This window comes from Macrosteles quadrilineatus, unplaced genomic scaffold (genome assembly GCF_028750875.1).
Source record: "Macrosteles quadrilineatus isolate MER2022 unplaced genomic scaffold, UCM_ALF_1.0 Scaffold_6__1_contigs__length_79288215, whole genome shotgun sequence".
NCBI classification, from domain to species: Eukaryota; Metazoa; Arthropoda; class Insecta; order Hemiptera; family Cicadellidae; genus Macrosteles; species Macrosteles quadrilineatus.
In genome coordinates, this window is record NW_026542599.1 from 60,170,535 (window position 1) to 60,194,135 (window position 23,601).

Sequence of the window (23,601 nt, forward strand, 5' to 3'; positions counted from 1 at the left end):
ACTGCACCTAAACAATAGGAAAAAGTAAACTATCAAGCATTCACAAAATACAATAAATTATTTATTAAGTTGAAAACAAACCTTTAAATATATTACTTTGACAGTTCTCATTGTGTATCACAGCGTTTTGTTACTTAGTTCATAAGCTGTTGTCATAAATGCCAAAAAGATTATAGTGTTGCATTCTGTTGGTAAACATTATAATATTTTAATGCTATTGAAGATCATAAAACCAACTTGTTTAGTTAGAACAGTTGACTAAATTATTCCCTTTTAAATATGAATACTCATAAGGTTGACATGAAAAACTCCAGAGCCACTGGGGCAGAGCCCGAAAGTATTTTTGAGATAAGAATATGCCTATATGTTAATCGGGAATGTGAGTTACCATTATACCAAATTTCAGCTCAATCTGACCAGTAGTTAGTGTGTAAATGAACTTCAATCAATCAAACAAACAAACAATCAAACAAACAAACAAACACGCACACACACACACACACACACACACACACACACATTTGAATTTGATCGAAAGGTTTTTTGGCCTCTGGGGAGCCTCAAAACAAAAAAGTAAATTAGTCCCGGGTCTAGAGGTCTTACCATGAGTACTACGGTAATAGCTTATTTCTTATATAGGAAATACGCTAAATATTACCAGCTATGCTATTGACTAGCACTGTAATTGAGAGACATGCATTCGCCGGAGCATTTTGCCGCCGGATCGGCAGATTCGCCGAACCGGAGAAGTGTGGCCTGCCCCATGCCTTCCTGTGTATCTCAACTTGCTCCGGCGCCGCCGGATCCGGCGTCCGGCGGTTTCGCCGGTAAGTGTGTCCCTGGCCTTAACATGTTCTCAAGTATTGCTATTTAGAAATAGAGAAGGAGGCTATTGTATGTTCATTCAATGTAAATTTGAACTTGAAATAGCATGCCTAACCTAAAAATGCCATTACTTTTGAAACTTTCCTAACTGTAAAAAGAAGTATTCCAAAGTCTATTTTTAATTAAACAAACCATTAGTGTTTGTAGTGTAGCAAAAATAACGATAAAAACACGAGTGAAAGTGAGTTACTAGTCTTTTTATGAAATAAACCAATTCCTAGTTTATAAGACTGCTCCCTGCTCCAGTATCATAATCATTATATTTGTATATATGTTTTATATATACATGTTTATATATGTGTATATATGTTTGATATGTTTACGTTAATATTACGTTTACTGTATTCTGAACTCATCTTCTAACTTATATTTTTTTAAACTAAATTTAAAAAAATAAACAGTGACATTTACTTGCAGTGTTGAAATTCATAACTATTTCTTCGTTATTACCATTGTAAGCTATTTAAAATATATACATTTACTTACATTGAAGTAGACTAAATTATGCACATTATTATTGCATATACGTGTTTATATATTTTAAATGTTTAATTAGTCCATAATTAATCCCGTACAGTCTGTAAAATTCTTAGGCATTCATTTAGATGAATGTTTAAATTTCAAAACTCATGTTGATTACGTAATAAAACGTGCAAGCACAGTCATCTTTGTACTTCGAACATTGGCCACAACAGCCTCGACGGAAGTTCTTCTTTCTGTGTACTATGGCTTAATATTCCCTTATCTAGTTTATGCTCTACCTGTTTGGGGATCTGAAAACAAACGAACCTCCTTCCTTTTTAAAATGCAAAAAAAGCCATTCGTGTCATATTTTCACTTTTCAAAAGACGATCTTGTAAGGAATCATTTAGGTCAGCTGCTATTTTGACTCTTCCCTCACTATACATCCTTGAAACCCTTTCCTTTGTAAAAAAACACCAGTCAATATTTAACACCAGCACTAACTGCAGTACATACTCCTTACGCACATCTCACAACCTGAAAATCCCTGTCCATTCAACCTCATTTTTAAAAAACATCTTTTGTATAATGGCATTAAACTGTTTAACCAACTTCCCCAACAGCTGAAGCTAGAGACTGATTTACTTAAATTCATAAAACAACTGAAAAGCATATTAGTTGAAAAGGCTTGCTACAGCGTCCGCGATTTCTCAGCTGACATGTAGTCAGTCATTCCTGTTAGACTAAAGATTAAACAAGAATCAAATTGTTAGTCTTTGTACATATTATTTAGCCTACCTTGATAAGAATTTTTCAGTTTTTACTATTGTTTATTTTTATGACTTTTCCAATACAATGTGTTTTTTGTTATTTTGGAATAAAGAACTTATGACTTATGACTTATGACTTAATTTATTTTTTACTTAAATTATAGTTTCGTCATAGTAATACTAAGGATTATGCATAACCTTATGTTCAAAAATGAGGGAAAGATTCTGGGGAATAAAGATTTTTTAATTTTTTTTATGAGTCGAGTTTAAAAGCCACACGACTTTTTAGATAAAACTGTTTGCGTCAAGAGCAAATTAGTGTTTCGTACGTGGATGAACTTGTGAGTTATTACTTCTAACTGCGCAAGTCATTTGACAGTCAATTAATTGTAATGTATCAGTAATTTATGTGACAGCAAAATTGCCTCTATCCAGAGAACCAACTGCCTCTGGTTGTTCAGTTTTTCCTTTACCATGGAACTAACAGTATCCGTGGTTATTGGATTGTTTTCGGTAAGGTTTAGTTTTACCCACTTCTTTGTATTATGTATCATTTTCATAATTCATAACAATAAGCATAGTATGTGTTATGTTAGTTAAAGGTTTAATTATATTGAACTTTGTCTTTCTTTAAACAGATGATTACAAAAAATATGCTTCTATTCCAATTTGTAAATAAATAAAGATTTTTAGTGTTGCTTAAATGTTCACCAAGGAACATCAGTTTTTCATTTACAGATATAATAAATAATTTAAACTATTCATTTTGAACATTGGTGCCGAAACTTTTGCGAATCAACTAAATGTCGACTACTGGAGCATTTACAAGGTCCAAAGTTAAGAAGTCTGCTATAAAATCTCAGGATTTTGATGGTAAAAATAATGAGGCAGTAAGTGATAAGCATATTCCTTTGTCGGTAAGATCTCATAAAACTAGCTCAAGTAGGAGTAGGAATGAAAGTGTTTTAGAGGTTATGGACGAATTGATTAAGATACAGGAAGAAGAAACGTCCCTTGTTGTATCATGTGCTAAAGCAAAGGCGGCGGCGGAGAAAGCAGCAGCTGATGAAAGACTTGCCCGAGTGGAGGAAGAAGCCAAGCGGAAGGAAATAGAAATGAAGAAGAAACTACTTGAAGACAGACTGTCATCGCTTAGCAGGGGATCGTCAAGAGTCAGTAGCAGATCATCTAGGACTTCAATTTCTTCTCTTCCACGACCGTTGCCCACAAAGGAAGCTGTTGAAAAGTGGATGCAGACAAAGGATCAAGCTGAAGACATTAATAAAAATAACGTTTTTAAGCCTTGTACTAATGTTCCAGTAAATATTATGAAGAGTGTACAGCAGGAGGTATCCTTGCCGCATCACGAAGTACAGTCTAGTTTCCAGCCTCGAGAAGAAAACTGTGAAAATCCTCGAGAAGCAAGGACTGTAGCTTTCAGCGAAGGAAGGAGAATTCCTCGAGATGTTTCGTGTTTCCCTCGAGATTGTCAACCTGATAAAATGATATTTAGAGAGAAGATGCCGGCGAGAATATTGTCAGCTCTACCTAATTTCAGCGGAGATCTAGACCAATGGCCCGCTTGGATAGCTGAATACAGGCGATCTACTGAAATTAATGACTACACTGATTTGGAGAATCTTCAAAGACTTCAGAAATGTATTACTGGAAAAGCTAAAGAAATGATATCAGCACTGTTGATATATCCTGAGAACGTACCAGAAATTGTTAATTTGTTGGAACGGCGTTTCGGAAGACCTGATATAATTATTAAAAATCTCATAGCAAGCGTGAAAGGTCGACCACCAACTAAGGACTACAAGCCTGACACTTTGGTTGCCTTTAGTGACATGGTAAGGAACTTAGTAGTTACGGTAAAATCCTTGAAGCAGGACCACTACTTGTTTAACCCACAACTTATGGAAGAGCTCACAGAAAAACTGTCCACCAACATGAAGCTCAACTGGGGAATGTTTGTCACTTCACCACAGTCTCAATTGAAACAACCAATTGGCCTCGACAGCTTTTCGACGTGGCTCTCTTCTGTGGCGGATGCAGCAATTATATGTACTCCCAGTACATCTACTAGTGGAAACTTTAAAAACATGGCATCAAGAAATGAATCAAACTCCAAGAACTTTGTATTAGTACAACATGAAGGTGACAAGAAGTTTAAAAAACGTATATGTGTTTGCTGTAAAAAACAAGACCATACATTGACAGAATGCAAGCAATTCCTAAAGTACGATGTAAATAAAAGATGGGAGACAGTCAAGAGTAACAGTCTGTGTTTCAATTGCTTGAAGACTAAACACCGAGCGATGACTTGTCGTAACAAACTTGCTTGTGGAGTTAATGGCTGCACCTATTTCCATAATAAACTGTTACACGTGACCTCAAAAGAAGAAGGTGCTAATAAAGAGACACCTAAATTGGAAATTCACAGTGAACATATGGGGTTTCAAGAAGAACCTGTTGCAAGAGTGTTGTTGAGGGTTCTCTCGGTAACATTGGTAGGAAAAAATGGCAAGCAAATTGAAACATTTGCTTTAATTGATGACGGTTCAACTATTTCTGTCATCGAAAAGGGATTGGTTGAAGAACTTGAAATTGATGGACCTACTAAACCTGTATCTTTCTCATGGACAGATGGATCTGTTTATACAGAAAAAGAATCTCAGACTGTAACACTGACAGTTATAGGAGATACAGGCGAACACTTGACTCTAAACAACGTGAAGACTTTGACAGCCTTGCAGTTACCAATACAGTCTATGAATTCAGAACAAATGAAAAATAAATGGTCTTATTTACAGGAAATCCCTGAAGAAGTGTTTCAGCGTGGTCGTCCACGACTACTGATTGGACATGAACATGTACATTTGACAGTGCCTCTGAAAGTAATCATTGGACCTACAAATGCACCGATTGCCTTGAAGTCGAAACTAGGTTGGACAATAAATGGTCCTACTGGAAATGTAAACTATCAAACTCGTATAGACAACGACTTTGTTATGTTTAAACATGAAACAAATTCAGATATGTTGGAGCTTAACACACTAGTTAAAGAAAGTTTTGAGAGGGATTTTATCGACTGCCCGATTAAGGAATCCAATAAAAGTGATGAAGAAGTTAGAGCAGAAAAAATATTGGAAAATACCTGTTCACAAACAGAAGATGGTTGTTGGCAAACTGGTTTGTTATGGAAAGAAGACAAACCATGGTTACCAGAAAGTCGTTCCGTTGCATTGAAGAGATTTAACTACGTTGAAAATAAAATGAAAGAGGACCCAAAACTATGTCAACAATATCATCAGAAAATAGCAAGTTATGCTGAAAAGGGATATGCAAAAAAGTTAAATTTGGATGAGGTAAAGAACAAAAGTGAGAAAACCTGGTACCTTCCTCACTTTCCTGTCTACAATCCCAGAAAACCGGACAAGTTCCGTTTTGTGTTTGATGCTGCGTCAAAATCACATGGAAAGAGCCTGAACAGTTGTCTACTACCTGGACCAAATTTATTCAATAGCCTGATAAGTATTCTGTTCCAGTTCAGAAAACATGAAATCGCATACGCAGCAGATATTGAAGAGATGTTTTTGAGAATAAAGATTATTCCAGAAGATCAAGACTCACTACGTTTTTTATGGAGGGAAGAAACTGACGGAAAATTACAGGAGTGGTGTATGACATCAATGATTTTTGGGGCAGTTTGCTCACCAACCAGTGCCATTTACATAACTAGAAAAAATAGTGAAAAACATGGAGAGGAATATCCAGATGCAAAGCTAGCTGTAAATCAACAATTCTACATGGATGATTATCTTGATAGCAACCAATCTGTGGAAGAAGCTAAGAGCTTAATAGAAGGAGTTGTAAACATATGTAAAAAAGGTGGTTTCAATTTGAGGAACTTTATTAGCAATTCACCAGAGTTAATGAGCTGTCTGCCAAAGAAAAGTTGGTCAAAAAACTACTTGAAAGAAGAAGATGTTGGAATAACAACTGATGACACAGAGCGAGTACTCGGGATACACTGGAATTTCCATGAGGATTTCTTCCTTTTCAAAATCAACTTTGTAAAAGTGAAGAAAGAAGTCGTTGATCTAAAAGAGCCACCAACCAAACGACAGGTGCTCCAGGCTGTGATGTCCATTTATGATCCAATAGGCTTTATCACTCCAATCACAATGAAGGGCAAAATTCTGGTACAAAATCTGTGGAAAATGAATGTCCAGTGGGATGAAAGAATTCCAGCGCAGTTGGAAAAGGCATGGAGAAATTGGATGAAAGATGTGAAGATTTCGGAAAATCTGAAAATACCTCGATGCTACAACTTGACTGCAAACTGCACTGTATCATTACATATTTTCTGTGACGCAAGTGAGAAAGGATTTTGTTCGGTTGCTTATTTTAGGACTGAAAAACCAGAAGATTGCGTGGAAGTTGTTTTTGTACTGGCAAGATCACGTGTTGCTCCCCTAAAGTCGTCCACCATCCCTAGACTTGAACTGCAAGCAGCTGTATTAGGCAGTCAAATTGCATCTTTGATCTATCAGTTTCACAAAATGGAAATAGACCAAACATACTTTTGGACGGACTCAAGAATTGTGTGGTGCTGGATTCAAGCAACTCAAAAGCAAAAGTCAGCCTATGTTGCTAATCGTGTTGATAAAATACTGAGCAACTCAGACAGAAATCAATGGAGGTGGTTACCTACGACAGAAAATGTAGCTGATGAAGCTACACGGGAATCAGCAACTCCATTAACGAACGATTGCCGTTGGCTCCAAGGTCCATCCTTCTTACTTAAAAAAGAAAAAGAATGGCCAAAAATTGAAAGCATTCCGAGAAAAGAAGACTGCAATGAAGTAGCCTTAGCAATTTTACCTGAAAACAAAGAAAATGTTATCGATATGGAGAGATTTTCAAAATACTCCAGACTCATAAGAGCAGTAGCATGGATGCAACGATTCATTTCCAATACGAGATGTAAATCTGAGAGAAATACAAATGTGAGTCTTGGTGTTGAAGAGCTTCAACGAGCTGAAGAAACCTGCTTCAGACTTTCACAACTAGAATCTTTTCCTAAAGAAATGAAGAATATTGAGGAGAACAAGCCAGTTCCTCGAGAAAGTCGACTTCATAAGCTAAGCCCTATTTTGACAGGGAACTTATTGAAAATGAGAGGAAGGACTGAATATGGGAACCAAATCAGTCAAGACCTGAAAAATCCCATAATTTTAGATCCTAAACATCGACTTACAGTCCTATTGATCCAACATGAACATGAACAGGCAGCTCATCAAGGTCAAGAAACCGTGGCAAATAATTTGAGACAACGATTTTGGGTAATCCGTTTGAAGCGAGCAATTAAGAGCTGTTGGGCAAATTGTAAGAATTGTCAGCTGCGCAGAAACACACCTAAAAATCCTGAGATGGCTCCTCTTCCGGCAAACAGATTAGAACCTTATGGACGTCCATTCACCTGTGTGGCAGTGGATTATTTTGGGCCTCTGGAAGTCACTATAGGTCGCAGAAGAGAAAAGCGATATGGAGTGTTGTTCACATGTCTGTCAGTGCGAGCGGTACACTTGGAGATTGCAGCTTCTCTCAATACAGACTCGGCAATTCTTGCGATCAGGAGATTTGCAGCAAGGCGGGGTTGTCCTTCGGAATTGATATCAGACAATGGTACCAACTTTAAGGGCGCAGAGAACGAATTAAGAAAAGGACTTGAGTCGTTTGATAACGAACAAATTAAAACGTTCTGCGTGGGGAAGATGATGAAGTGGACTTTTCTACCACCGGCGAGCCCTCACATGGGTGGTGCGCATGAACGTCTTATACAATCGGTGAAGAAATGTTTAAGAGTGATTTTAAACACCCAAGCTCCTAAAGAAGAAACGTTGACTACTCTATTATGTGAAGTAGAATACATAATCAACAACAGACCCTTATTTCCTGTATCAGACGACCCTAATGATGAGCTCCCTTTGACACCAAACCACTTTCTCCAGGGAGGAGCAGATAGAGTCACACCAGCTGTCATTATAACGGAGAAGCACCTGCATAGACAATGGAAGATCGCACAGGACATGGCAGACAAATTCTGGAAACGTTGGCTGAAAGAATATGTGCCTTTACTAAACAAACGCTCCAAGTGGCACACAAAACAAGCAAATCTGCAAGTCGGTAACTTGGTCTTAATAACTGATGAAAACCAAGCCAGAGGAAGGTGGACAAAGGGTGTAGTCGAAGCTGTTTACCCTGGACGAGATGGCCAAGTGAGGGTGGCAGACATCAAAACGTCCACAGGCACCTGGAGAAGACCGACTGCTAAACTAGTCAAGCTGATGACTTAAACTCGCCCCGGAGAAAATGTTATGTTAGTTAAAGGTTTAATTATATTGAACTTTGTCTTTCTTTAAACAGATGATTACAAAAAATATGCTTCTATTCCAATTTGTAAATAAATAAAGATTTTTAGTGTTGCTTAAATGTTCACCAAGGAACATCAGTTTTTCATTTACAGATATAATAAATAATTTAAACTATTCATTTTGAACAGTATGTAATACAATATAAAATTGTCTATGTGTTTTCATCGTTTATTTCAAAACAACAATAGGTCGTTTATAGTCAACAATTTAAGGTGAAATGAAATATTTGTTTGATTTGTTTTCTGAACTGTAATCTGAACTAGATAACCACATCTTGTGGTTGGAGAAGTGAATAAATCCTCTCATTTGTTTACTATTTATCCGTAAAAATAGGTTTTTTTTAGGTTTTCAAGGTAAAAATGTACAAGATATTTTGATAAAACTTGCAATGATTAGATAGAATATTAAATTATTTCAAAGAGATTTCATTACTGTTTTGGGCATAAATGATGGGTATGACTGATAAAAATAACTTTAAAAAAAAATAATTATTTAAAAAGAAATCTTGATTAAATTTTTTTTTCTTTTTTGCCAGCTCTTCATGTAGTAACCATTTGGGCTTTTGGCTTTCAACTTTACCAAAAGTTGTAGAACTTAACGGAAACAAGGAAATATTAGTTGATGTACATTTTATTGGAATTATTTTTGTCAATATCTAAAATATTGTAAATAAAAATCAAATATTTATTAAGTTAAGCGAAATAAATAAAATTTTATATTTAGGTTATTTTTAAACACATCCTAATAAAAGTTGCTATATGGTTTCTCCTAGTTGAGAAGTATTGCATAACGGCCTAAAGTTTTCTTCTTTTTCATTTCTAATGATAGAAAAGGAGCATACCCACTTACCTATGTTATCCTTATGGGGAAAAATAATATACGATAGCTTGCATTTTTCTGAACATATCTTATTAAAACCTGGTATATCACTTCTTTTAGTTGAGGATTATGGCATAAAATCTCTAGTTTTACATTGCTGTTGCACGAAATCTGCTCACTCTCATCTTTTGGGAGAAATAATTAGTTTTCCCAACGTTTTGTTTGTCTAATGGACGTTTTGGCCTCTAGATAAAGAAAATAATTGATATAATATTTCAAAAAAGTTTTTGTGATTAGATAGAATATTAAATTTCAAAGAGATGCCTTTACTGTTTTGTTCAGAAATATTGACAGTGGCAAAAAATTCTTTTGAAAACCAAGACTAGATCTGAAAAAATATATAAAAAATCATTTTTTATTTTAGTAGCCATCCATAATCTGTAACCCATCCAGCGTTGATCTAGCGCATATTTTTGGACATGATCCTGTAGTACTCAACTAAAAGAAGTTATATACCAAGTTTTAATAAGATATGTTCAGAAACATGCGATCTATCGTATTTTATTTTTCTCCTTAAGGTTAACATAGGTAAGTGAGTAGGCTATGTTTGTTTTCCATCTCCAAATATGCAAAAGAAGGGAATTTTAGGCCATTATGCAATATGCACTTCACATCTAAGAGAATCCATACCAACATTTTTAATTGGTGATAATATCATTCCAAGAAGGAAATCAACAATTTTGAATGTATGTTGATTGTATTTTATGCATTAACCAATCATAGGTTTCGGTTATGTTAATTCTTATCATTCTCTGTACAAAAAGTATTACTCTGTTAATGAAATCATTATATGATATGATTATTAAAACTAGAGTAGTATTTGTTTGAATTAAATGTTTAATCTAAAATGTTCCCTTGTTAGCAGGTTCTTCATAGCTTGACTGCTGGATCATCTGAAGAGGCAAACGCTGATGGCCACGGTAAAACCAATAATGATTTTATTTATGTTTTATTTCCAAAGATTTTTTGCACGAGGAATTTGTTTTAATTATTTATTTTGCTAAATCATCGCCTTAAGGGAAGGTTGAAATATGATTTATTGTTTTAATTAATCATCAAAATATGTCTACTTTTCAGCAAATGTTAACACTTTGAACACGTTATGGTGACTTGAATGTTTAGTTTAAAACCTGATTACGTTTTACTTTAGTTTACTAATAAAAGGTTAAATACCTGTAGTACTTGTCCGTGATCCTGTGTTTTAGGTCAGCGACCCAGGTTTCGAACCTAAAGGTTCATTTTCAAGCTCATACCATGGTATCAGTTGGAGTTTAACCATGGTATCAGCTTGAAAATGAACCTTTAGGTTCGAAACCTGGGTCGCTGACCTAAAACACAGGATCACGGACAAGTACTACAGGTATTTAACCTTTTATTAGTAAATTACGTGATTCAGAGGCTAAACAGTTTAGTTTACTGTATTCGTGTTTGTAGTATCATCAAAAGTAACACCTCAACTACTTATAAATATTTATAAATTATATATTTTTAACAAAAACTACTTAATTTTCTCCTTATTACACTCGATGTAGCTTTTTAGCTTATTAACCCAATAAACAAAGCTCTTTTAGGTATGTTTGATCTTTGTGTTAATCTTATGCTAATCTTATGCTAATCTATACTTATTTCATACATAGGGCCGAAAATGAGGTTTTGCTGGCTCGACATAGTTTTTAAGTTCGAGACGAAGGGGAGAAATTAAAACGATTGAGAGCTGCAAAACCATTTCAATCCGTTGGACGAACGCTATTTTTCACCACACTATACCCTATTACCACAGTAACAATGTACAATAATAGTCAACACAACTTTAAGGTCATGTGAAGACAATTTGAGTAATCAGCAAAAATAATAATTAACAGTTGCTAGGCAGCGGACGCAAAAACAAGTCTTAAATGCTATGGATACAGCTTGTGTATTTCTCATACATTATTGTTTTAAGTAAATAAGCGAACAGTTGATTTTGCGGCCCTAGGGATGTAAAAACCTGCTCGGTCCCCAAATGACGATGACAGCTGGCATGGCCAACAAAACGTAACTTCCAGCCACCAATTAAAGTATGTAAAACAACTAAAAACATCATATTGTGGTGAAAAATATACATTATTAAAACGCATTGTATACATTTTTATTTCATAAACAAGGATTACTCCGTGTTATATTCTTGGTCAAATCGATAAATAAATATGAAAAAACCCCTCTTGCTTTCATTCAACTGTTTTGAAATGATGATATTTGTAAATATTTTGGCGGAATAAATGCCATTTTGATTTGATTTGAAAATCTACTTATATATCAACGCTTCTCAATTTATGTGACCAATGAATAATTTTAATAACCGTTGAAACTCATGGAGTAAATTATTTTTATTTAAACTTTTTCAAGAACTTAAAAACTAAACATCCCCTTGATTATGAATCCAAATGAAGTGGCATATTTGATCATAGCTTTTGAAACTGACTTTGTATTTCAGTAATTTCCTACCCTCGACATGGCGAAGATTTTAAAGATATAAAAATCTATCAATACCTAACCAAGTATTTGAACCCAGAGGATGAAGCCAAAGAATTTGTCGAAGCCAGAGAAAAAAAAGTTCACATAATAGAATTGACGAAAGACGGAAGTAAAGTTTTGACTGTTGAATGCTTAGAATATGAAAATGAAGCTATTGCGTTCTTATACAGCAAAGAAAGATTCTTGGTAGATAAATTAAAGCTGAAATACAAAAAAGATGTTTGCAATCAAGTGGAGGATTACATTTCTCTGGATAAAAAAAAGGAACCCCGAATTACTGTCAATCCCAAATATGACATGCTGGAGTTTACCATGACGTACTGGTTTGCTGGTCAGGACCCTGGGTGCTACACCAAAGATTACAAGATTATCACATACTTTTACGTGGCTATTTTGGAGAGATTTGGAAAAAAAAGAGAATGTGAAGAACATTCTGTAACCGTAAGTTGAAAACTATGTATATTATCATTTCACAAAATAAGTCTAAACTAAGCCATCTATTAGAGGACAATAAATTCAGAGTTGTCTAGATTTAGTAAAAGATTTATATAGTCAAGAGTTAGTCATAACGTTCATTTTTTGCTTGAAAAACCCCAAAATGCTGGCTTTACCGAAAGAGTATTCATTCCATTCTAATATTTAAATTTTATTACTATCAAAGTATTTTGGCATATTCAACTTCAAAATTCATTTACTGCTCAGTTCAATGTTTTATATACGATTTTAAGTGTAAACCTTAAATTATAGAACTTGCTGACCACAGTTAAATGAATCGATGCTAATACCTATGTAAGTTAATTTGAGTTTACGTTTTGTATTGATGTTTTATAAATTAAACTAACTTCAATAAGTTAGACCTATTCAATCAAAAACTATATTTTATGAAAGTTGACAAAACAATGATCAAAACCTTTCGATATAATTAGGCCTAAAGTTACCTCTTAATGTAATAGTTTCTTTTTTTGCAAATTATTGTTTTTATTTATATCATATGGAAAAAATTAATTTGATGCAATATTAATATCAAACCCAAGTGTTGCTTTTGCAAGAACATAGGTTTATTATTTCGTCCAGAAAACATTTGCTATTTTATTTAATTTCACCATGATTTCTCTGTTTGGTTGTTGTTTCAATTTTTTCTAAAGTGGTCATACTTACAATGTAATCAGCAAAAACAGTGTTTACGCCATAATACACTGTTTTAACGAACTTCCCACGCAAGGATTTAGTCCAGAAAACAGCTGTTTGCCGCCAGCTTAATCAAATGGGGGTTCATTGCGTACTACTGTACTATAATGAGTTTTACCGGACACCAATCAGCTGATTATACTGTATTTGGGTGGCAATGAGTGGTTGTAAACAAAAACATAACCTCGTTTAGAGGTTATGACTAGTGATTTTTAGTCCTTTAGTTGGTGGTAATATATAAGGATCTGTACAGATTTAGTAGTATGGCGTAAACTATCGTACGTAACTCGTCCTAAATGTGTTTACCGGACTCGTATGGTAATCCCGTACTCGACTTCGTCTCGCACGGGAACGGTCACACTCGTCCGGTAAACACTTACTTTCAGGACTAGTAACGTAATATACTATTGTTTCACTTTTCTTGGACTGATTACCATTTTTGCTGGTTAATTATATCGAGGTTAGTGTAGTTTACTATTGTAACTATGACAACGGGACCAGATCACCACTACACTCAATTTATAGAAGAACCGAGTGTTATTGTAGGGATATAAAATTCTCAAATCACCAGTGAAGAACCTATTTCAAAATTCCATATTACAAATTATACTACACTAATCATCCTGACAACACTGCACATGGAGGAACTACAATCCTAGTGACATTTCGGAAAAAGGAAGATGTTGGTAATGGTCATATGATAATTATTAATGTTCTTTATTTTTATTGTTATGGTTGTTTATTTATGTTTTAATTCAGTCTGTCTTGAGTTGTGATGAAGACAGTTTTGTGATATTACAATATTAATTTAATTGGGTCATGTTACCCCGTAGCAAAGTCAAAACTTCAGCCGGCTCATAATAGAACTGAAAGTATGTCGGGTGAAGCCAGCGGTAACAGCTAGTACAGGGTGGCGCAGAGAAACGGGAAATTTTGAAACAATCATAATATGCCAAGAAAATTTTACAAAAAAAATCTTAAGAAAATACATAAGAAATGTTTAAAATAGGAATAAAAGTTAAAAATCACATCAGTTAATCAGTTATCGGGCTGTCTTTTGGGCGTATTCATTCAATCGATTTTGAAGACTTAGCATTGTTAGACGCAATGTGTCCTCTGGGATGTTGGAAACGTGTTCTTCAACCTGAGTCTTGAGCTCAATAAGATTTCTTGGCCTAGCCAGGTACACAACGCTCATTAGATGTCCACAGAGCTCGCGCACTAAGATGTCTTAAGACTATGAGGCCAATGGACGTTAGCGTTCCTTGAAATGATGCGCTCCCCAAACAAACGTCCCCATGCAGCCATTGACAGATTAGCAGTGTGTGAGGGTTTTGTGTGTGGTCTTGTTGAAACCAGATTTGCTGAATTTCAATATCTGGAAAAGCATGAAGCCGTGGAGAAAAAAAAATGTCTCCAGCATATAAACACAGACAATAAAATACATTGTCTGTGATATGAATGTAACGTTGTGACAGTTACAGTGGAACCATCTTCATCCTCAAAAAAGTAAGGTCCAATCACACCAAGACAAGACATTGCATACCATACAGTAACTTTGGGACTGTGTAACGGACGTTGATGAAGTTCAGTGGGATTTCGTTGAGCGCAGTAAAGCATTATGTCCATTTAAATGAAAATGATAGACATCCAAACATTTGCAGCTGTTGCACTGTCACCATTTTTGTAGTACGCTCTCACGGCGATGTGCACGCTCCGCACCACTCCACTGTTCCATCTCAACTAAATGTCCATTACTACTTGGCGTCATGACTTCAGTTTCTTATTCCTACAAGACATACAGGTGTACCAACAACGACTTCAAAATTTCCCGTTTCTCTGCGCCACCCTGTACATTACAATAGTCTTTTGAACATTTTTACTAACATTCATTACTTCAGACTAAAAGCTGTTAGCTAAGCTTTACTAATTTTTCTCAGGATGCTGCAGGAAGAGGGTCAGCTGGTGTGCATTGGGCAGGTAAGTTGCCTTTAGTCAATCTACTGTCAACATCTGTGATTACATATTTTCATTCTGCGTTAATCTTCACCTCTGGTATGTTAATGTTTGTCATAACGAATGGTCCATACCATGGTCTTGATACCATTTTAATCTTACCATTTTGTTAGATAGCATCATTAATGGATAACATAATTTATTTTTGTAAAAAAATACAACCTACTTCAAACGCTCTAAAAAGAATGAAATAATTTCAATAAAGTAAAAACTTTTGTATTAGGCAAGCTCACGTGTTTTAAGTCGGCGCGGCTCTATGATGATTTTTGATGCAAAATTGAAAGAGGGTAGGGTGTCCATATTGCAGGTGACTATCTATAACTAAAGGTGTTAATCTGCATGTCTTTTTCATAGTTATGCGTTAAGTGTTATTTTATTATCGTAATCAGAGATCGGTATTATAGTGGTATTAACGAGTATCTTTAAAAAGATTATAACGCATTTAAATGTTTCTAACTTGGAAAAGTAACGTTTTAATACTAAACTAGCTTCTTTTCCCTATCATAATATCAAATTAAATTATTTTCCTATTCATATAGAACATTTATGTGTGTTATTTTCATAATGCATTTATTCTGAAGTAAACATAAATTACAAGAAAATATTTCCTTTAATATATAAACAATAAAACAGTTCAGTATGTTTTTTATATATTTATGTTATCCAGCTACAATTTATTGATTTTAAAAATACACACACATCAATCATATTTGCAGTTTGAGCCGCGCCGACTTGAAATACGTGAGCTTGCCTAATACAAAAGTTTTTACTTTATTGAAATTATTTCATTCTTTTTAGAGCGTTTGAAGTCGGTTGTATTTTTTTACAAAAATAAATTATTTCATGATTTTTAGTGACTGTATATTTTTTTATGTCTGTAGCTTCATTTAAATGGTTTCAACTAACAGCTGTAGGAATGTTATTATGATTTAATGCCTTCTCTGCACAAATGTAAACAATCTGCACAAATGTAAACAAAATAAATGTTGAATATTTAAGGTTTTCAGAATTTTTCACCGTAACAAATATTATACTTAAACATAATATATAAGGTACCAAATAGAAACTCTCCTAGTTATTTTGGTGGTGGAACCACACTGATCGGTAAAAGAATCACAGAGAAATTGGTGAACATACATAGAAAAAAAAAACATCGCCACAAATAAATTGAGAACCTCCTCCTTTTGTTGGTAGTGGGGAAGTCGGTTAAAAATGACGCATGACATTAAGTATTGGAACCTATCTCGTTTAGAATCATAAATAAAAGAAAATGATGCGTATTTTTGTTATTTGTTTGTTGTTTGTTTAAACAATATATTTTCACTGCCCATTTGGTCAACTGGACTTAAATTGTGGTGTTAAATACAAAATTGGTAATGGTAGTGCCTTTGGGCTTTGGTTTGGACTAATTAATTATGATTACAAGGATTCCCTATGTAGGTTTGCACCATTACTATTTTTTATACTTATTCAATTAATATAGGCCTATTAGAATATACAGGATGTCCCACGTAATGTGTCTCAAATTGATTAGGGAAAAACGGCATAACGTATAAAAAAGAAATAAAATTATTTTCCACTAAATCGACCCCAAGGAATACAGGTAAACTATTTTAACTTTTTTCCGATACAGGGTGTACATTTTGGTGAAAACAATAATCAATTATCTTTTTTAACATTTTTACGTTATTCCTTGGGGTAAATTTAGTGGAAAATAATTTTATTTCACCCTTGTACGTTATGCCATTTTTCTGTAATCAATTTGAGACACCTTTCGTGGGACACCCTGTATAGAATTTTAGATCTAATTATAACATACAGCTGATATCTTTGATTTCAGCAAATTTTCTTCCCCCCAGAGAGGGAAAGTAAGACTTTAAAACCAAAAAGCATAAGTTAAAGATTGTAAAATAATACAACATTAACTAAGAAATGTTATTTGGCTTTATATCTACTTAAAAAATAATGATTTTGATTAAAATTTTTTGACTAATTATGGTAAAAACGTACCTTGTCAGTGTCGGTTAAATGTATGTAACAACTCTGACGACACCTCAAGAAGTGGATCCTTTTGTGTGCCTGACGATGGTGGAATTGAAGAACCACCGAAACATGTACTGTAGCAAGTTATTTTCGACACTACAAATCATGTCAAGGATTGTCTGACAAGGTACGTTTTTACCATAATTAGTCATAAAATGCAATCCTGGGGCTATAAAAATGAACTATATATTTTTTTGTTATATAGGAGAATTATTGTTACCGGGATCATTTGAAATTATGGATTATACCGAAGGTTCTCCTGTCGGTGAGCCCATCCTTATATCTCTTGCCGACAAACCCGACTACCGTTTCATGATCAAGTGCCAACAATACACCATTGAAACAAAGCATAAGAACGCCCTCAAAGATTCCACTATGTATTCAGGACTTCTTGTGTACTGGAATTCCGCCACTGAACAGTATCAAGTCGTAGAAAGGTTTTTTCTAGACTCTTGCCCAACCACAGATGTGGGGATATACGTCCGAGATCAGCTACATGATGGTGGTTCTGGTTATGTCATGGATCGCAAAAGCAGTGACTTTGTAATTTTGTTTAGAACAAAAGATGGAAACTGTTTTTATAGGAGAGTCGAACAGTATTGCAATATGAGTATTGTTCAATTTACTTCGCGAGAACCTCTTGTGAGAATCAAGTGTCGAGATGATTGGGCCAATGGAAGAAATCGTTTGTATTATGAAGAACTTAAACTGCGCGAAAAAATACTGAGCCCATTCAAGAAGTTCAAGTGAAATAAATGATCGTAACTGATTTCGTAGTTGATTATTTTCACCGACACATCTCATAATGGACTGCACCTTCCTTGACAATTGAATCAGAAAGTACCTCAGCCACAATAAATAGTTGAATAGTTTAACAAATACCTGCAGACAGAGTCAACATCAATGTTTAATACAAATATTTCCTAAACTTTATTTTAATTATTCCCTAATAGTTTAAAACTACACTGACCTCAAAATAACTACTGGAAGGGTTAAATAACGCAAGTTGTTCATTCTATTTTTCAACTAGCAAGATTTACATCTGATTATGAATAGCAAGATTTACATCTGATTATGAACTAGTTTCAGTCTTGGAACTGGAGCTTCTTCATCTAAACCCGCTTTATTCGAAAACCATGCTATTAACTATTTGACGGGTTGGCGAATATTTTGTAAACGATTATTGCTCAGAGAAATGCAGTCATGCCACGTTAAAAATAACAGTCTGTATACAAAAATAGCTGTATTTTTATATCCCCTAATGGGACACTTTTTGGCCCCCTAATCGCACAGACAAATGTTTGTAGAATAAATTTATCACATTTGAAATACCTATGGATGTAAACATTGAGAATGTTGAGATTAATCACGGGACGATTATTTATGAAGAATTATGCGTTATGGTGTTCCCAATCGCCCACTGTGGTCGCTAGTAAGACGCCTTTCGTTCGCCAGTCCCATCATCCCTTCACTGTGTCTCTGACTTTGTCTGTCTTCATTACTTTATTGTCTGTAAGTGTTCATATTAGAACACAGACTAAGGACACTCTGTTAGTTTAATCAATAATTGTATGTTGCATTAGTTGTCTTGGTTGTCTTGACGCTGTAAATGAAATTGACTTTTGTAAATTTCTCTTTCTCATTACCACACAACAACCCCTGGCTTTACCTTTCTATTTCAAGGCATTGAATTGATCACAGACATTGGTCATGATGCGATGGCCACTTTAGACCAACAGCCAAACAAGACAATCAATTAATGTATTACACCGTAAGTCGGTTTAAGAATTTCTTGATTGTAATTATTGCTAAGGACATAGTTGTATTATGTATTACTGTAAGTCCATGCTCTCAAGTTGATCAATACATGGTCTACAACTATCTCTGACTGACGTACGTGATTGAGCTATTCCATAAATCAAATGTCCAATTACGTAAAGTTGGCATGAACCTTTTTTCATAGGAGGATTATTATCTGTTTACAAACGCCACCAAAAAGTTAAAGTGTTTTATTGAAATGGGGACCGACAAAGTTTGTTCATTTGTCCATAAAATAAAAATCCAAGATGTACATTTTTAAAAGGAAGATAAAAGGAAATTACACGAACTAAAAACAATAGAATAAAAAAAAACTGTTGTGTCGTTAAATATACCGGTATATATATTTACTATTATAAAATTGAGGTGGTGTCTATCTGTCTGTCTGTGCGGCTGTCACGACTAAGATACTAAACTGATACAGCCAAAATGAAGCACAAAGATGATCTACATATCCAATATCTAGGAAAGTCATAGGCCTATTCACTTTCTTGAGTTCCTCTTGGGCTGCGCCCCTTGGATGTCCAAATTTTGAGGTGAGGTTTTCAAAAGTAGTAGGTAATAAAAAGCATAGTGTAGCTAAGAAGCTGAAGAGATGTTTGGTTAGGAGGTACCCCACCTGACTTGAAGCATTGGACAATGGCGGCGTCGACGAGGACTGTCCATGATCACGTTGAACTACTTGCACTATTAGAATTGTCCTTTAAATGAACAAAAAAAATTCTTCTTGGGATAAGAACAAAACTATTGTCAAATCTCGGTCTTCGGGTGTTGACCGCGTCGTTGAATTAGTTAAACTAGAGGCCTATAGTAGTTCGCCCCGAAGACTGATAGCTGCTACGCATCCGAAACGTCGGCCTCTAGTTTAACTAATTCAACGACGCGGTCAACACCCAAAGACCAAGATTTGACAATCTGCAGTGACCGTGGAAGCTTATCATCTAAAACTATTGTCACTTCTATTAGCAACATACAGACTGATTATTTTAAAAAGTAAAAGGTAAAAATTGCGGGATGTTGAAAAGATTATGCGGATAGAAGATAGAAAATATGGTGATAATTCAGCGGCGGACGACAGTGGATTGCGTCGTTTGGAAAGATATCAGCGTTGAGGGCAAAGGCCGCGACCTTCGTTATCGCGAAGAGCGGCTGAATAGCGGAAAATATTACTTGGGCTGGATTTGGTTTGAAACGGGAAAATATAATAAGGAATTGTTTTATTTAAAATCATTAAACTTAAATATATCCAAAAATGAGTGTACAGTCAATTTAAACTTCTATCTAATCTATGGATTAGAGAATCTTATATATTTAAAACATTTGGTTTTTATTTTCCGAGTTTGTCTTCTACCCGACCGATTTTCATTATTGAGGTTTCAAATTAAAGGTATACACGCACAAATTTCACATCAAGCATCGGCAAATATTTATATACAATCCCACTCGGCTTATAGGCCTGCGTAAACGCAATTAGCTCTCCATGTATTTCTTATGGGAGTTAAATTTGATTTTTCTTTTCCGAGATCGTTTGGCTCCGTTACCCAACCAATTTTTATTATTAAAGATCTCAAATTGAAGGTATATATCGGTATATATTGATCTACCGTATTATTCGACCAAAACAAATAGTTTTTATTTATTTTTGAATTTATACTCAATTTAAGATGTATTTAACCAGTTATAATTATATAATCCTATGTATTTTGGTCTAAGAACCTTCAGTGAAATACTGGCATCCATTTAAGCTATTAGTTATTCAAATCGGACGAGTTTCAAGCAAACGCAAGGGGAACAACCAACACAAAATTATTTTTATAATGTTTTTTCTATGAATAAAATAAAAGGTTTTTCGTCATAAATCGTCTTTTTGGGCTAGGATGCCAACTAGGGCCACTGGTGTGAGAGAGCCCGGCGCCCAAGCATCGAAGTCTGTAGGCCTAAGATCCCCGGAACGACGGGGTCGTGCGTTTGCCGCCAGTAAACTTGGCGGCAAGTGCCATGTATTGCTCTGATTGAAGGTTTTCTGTCTTATCTTCAACTCTCCCAATAAGTTTCCTTATTTCCGTCAGGAAGTGACTTACAAAACATACAAACAAAATACAAAATACAATTAAAATACAAAACATACGTTACAAAATTGTAATATCTGGTAGAGCATATATTTAGATAATTTATGTATAAGTTTCAGAGATTTTTAACTGCTGGAATAAAAATCGCTGTGGTTTTTGTAAACGTATATTATCTTGTGGTGGGATTGTGGTAGAAACGTCAATAAAAGCTTAATTTGTAACTCGTTAAAAAGTAAACAAAACTTTAAGGTATGAATAGTTTATGAAATAACATCGAAACAAAACTGGCTAGCGCAAGGCATCAAAGATACGAATTCACAGCCCAAACGAGTTAGCATATCGTATTTTTTTAAATACAAACATACAGATGACTATCACCCAAAGACAAATAGCTGTTCTTTTATTACAAAAACACATAAACTTTAGAGGCACACATTAAAATACTAACCAATTATTTCTTAATTTATCTGTGCCAAAATTAAATTATACAAGTTTAAAATATTCAACTGCCTTTATTCAAATAGCACACTTAATAAGAAAACATTTTAAGAGATATCAAAAAATTCTAAATTTGCTGGGAAATCTGTAACTGACCACACCTTGTTAACAACAATATAAACTGAATAAATAAAACGTGTAGTAAATCTGTCAAAAGCTCACGTTGGCTTAAAACAGTTACATAGATAATACCTTTACGGAACATACTAGTTTGCAATCCTACATAAGTGGTTAGGTTTAGGGTCCCCTCGATAACCCTATTACCAAACCAATCTTCTTGATAACATGGATCTCGAAGTTCCTTGGATATTAGTGTGTACCAAGGCTCTCTAGGTTACAGCATATATTGACATGCAAACTGTTGCACAGTTAGTTTCAATGTCCTAGCTTATTTTCTGCTCAAAAACACATTTTGTTCTGTGAAAATGTGTTTTTTTTATAACAAACTCCTGATAACCATTTATTGAGGTAAATTCGGCTTTAAATAAATGAATTTTCCAAATTCTGTGGAACAGCTTCGTTGAGTCATATTCTTATAAATGACTCTCCTACTTCAAAACACATCTAGTTTCTGATAATGTTTGCTGTTTGGGTTCTGTAAACATTTTCCTCCGAGTTTTTATATTTAAAGCTAGTAGAAACGACAACTAACTACGAAATCATGCAGTAATTAACAAAAACATATTTTGGCCAACTATCGATATGAATAAATATCTCTTATTTAATACAACGGAATTATAGGAATTCCCATTTCCTAAGCCAATATTCTTTTGATTATCGTTTACACCTTCGATTACCATATTTATTAATTAATCACCTTGCTCAATAATTAAAAACTATAACCAAAAGATAATATTAATGATAAGTACAGCTATTCTCTTGACGTAAAGAAACATCAAAATTAATCTGGTTTACATGAATACAGTAGTTTGATTCCTAATAAAGGTCTGAAATAATGTTTTCTTTATATAATACTAGCAGAGTACCCGTTCTTCGTACGGGGTTGGCATATAAGTATAAATGCTTTTAGTTACGGCAGAGGACACGGTTTATTAAAATTTGGTCTTTTAATTTATACGGTATTATATAATATCATATAGTGTCCTATAGTATCTACCATAGCCCTAATATTCTACCACTGCACCTAAACCACGAAAAAAGTTAAGTTCTCATTGTGTACCACAACTTTTTGTTGCTAGTTGGTTAAAATTAGCTGTGGTCATAAAATGCAAAAAACATAATAGTGCTGCACCCTGTTTGTAAGCCTTATACCTTTTTAATGCTATTTAATATCATAGAACCAACTTGTAAAGTTGAAACGGCTGACAAAATTCTTTAATTTCTTTAAATATGAATACTCATAAGGTTTACATGAGAAACTCCAGAGCCAGAGCCACTGGAGCGGAGCCTGAATAGATTTTTGAGGTAAGAATAATAATGTCTATATGTTAATCGGGAATGTCAGCTATCATCATACTAAATTTCAACCTTGTCGGTTTAGTATTTTTCGCGTTTACTTGTCACAAACATCCATCCATCCATCCATACATATATACATCCGTACATCCAAACTTTCTGATTATAGAATCTTAATTATTTCCTATATCCATGAACAATTTATTTACAAAGATTTATTCCCTGTAAAATATTATTACAGCATTTCACAAATATTAGAACAGACTCAATATAATAGATAATAAACATAAACAAATGAAGTAACTGAAAGAATCATATACTAATGAAATTACATTAACATATGGTTTGACAGCTCCATACAACATTTCACAAATATTAGAACAGACTCAATATAATAGATAATAAACATAAACAAATGAAGTAACTGAAAGAATCATATACTAATGAAATTACATTAACATATGGTTTGACAGCTCCATTTAAGTAATGTTAAATAATGTTTACATTCGGGCTAGTGACATCATTATTTTAAATTTATAATCCTTACCCTCTCTGTTCGTGTAGTATTTAATATGTTTGAACCAGCTGTGTGGAATTGTG

General features: G+C 34.4%; 1 protein-coding gene across 1 annotated transcript; it reads left to right on the forward strand.

The window, feature by feature from the left end:
• The first annotated feature begins 3,091 nt into the window (after positions 1-3,091).
• Positions 3,092-8,482, forward strand: LOC128997557 (uncharacterized). The gene has a single exon (XM_054423197.1). The coding sequence runs from the start codon at positions 3,092-3,094 to the stop codon at positions 8,480-8,482; it is 5,391 nt and encodes a 1,796-aa protein (XP_054279172.1).
• The last annotated feature ends 15,119 nt before the right edge of the window (positions 8,483-23,601 follow it).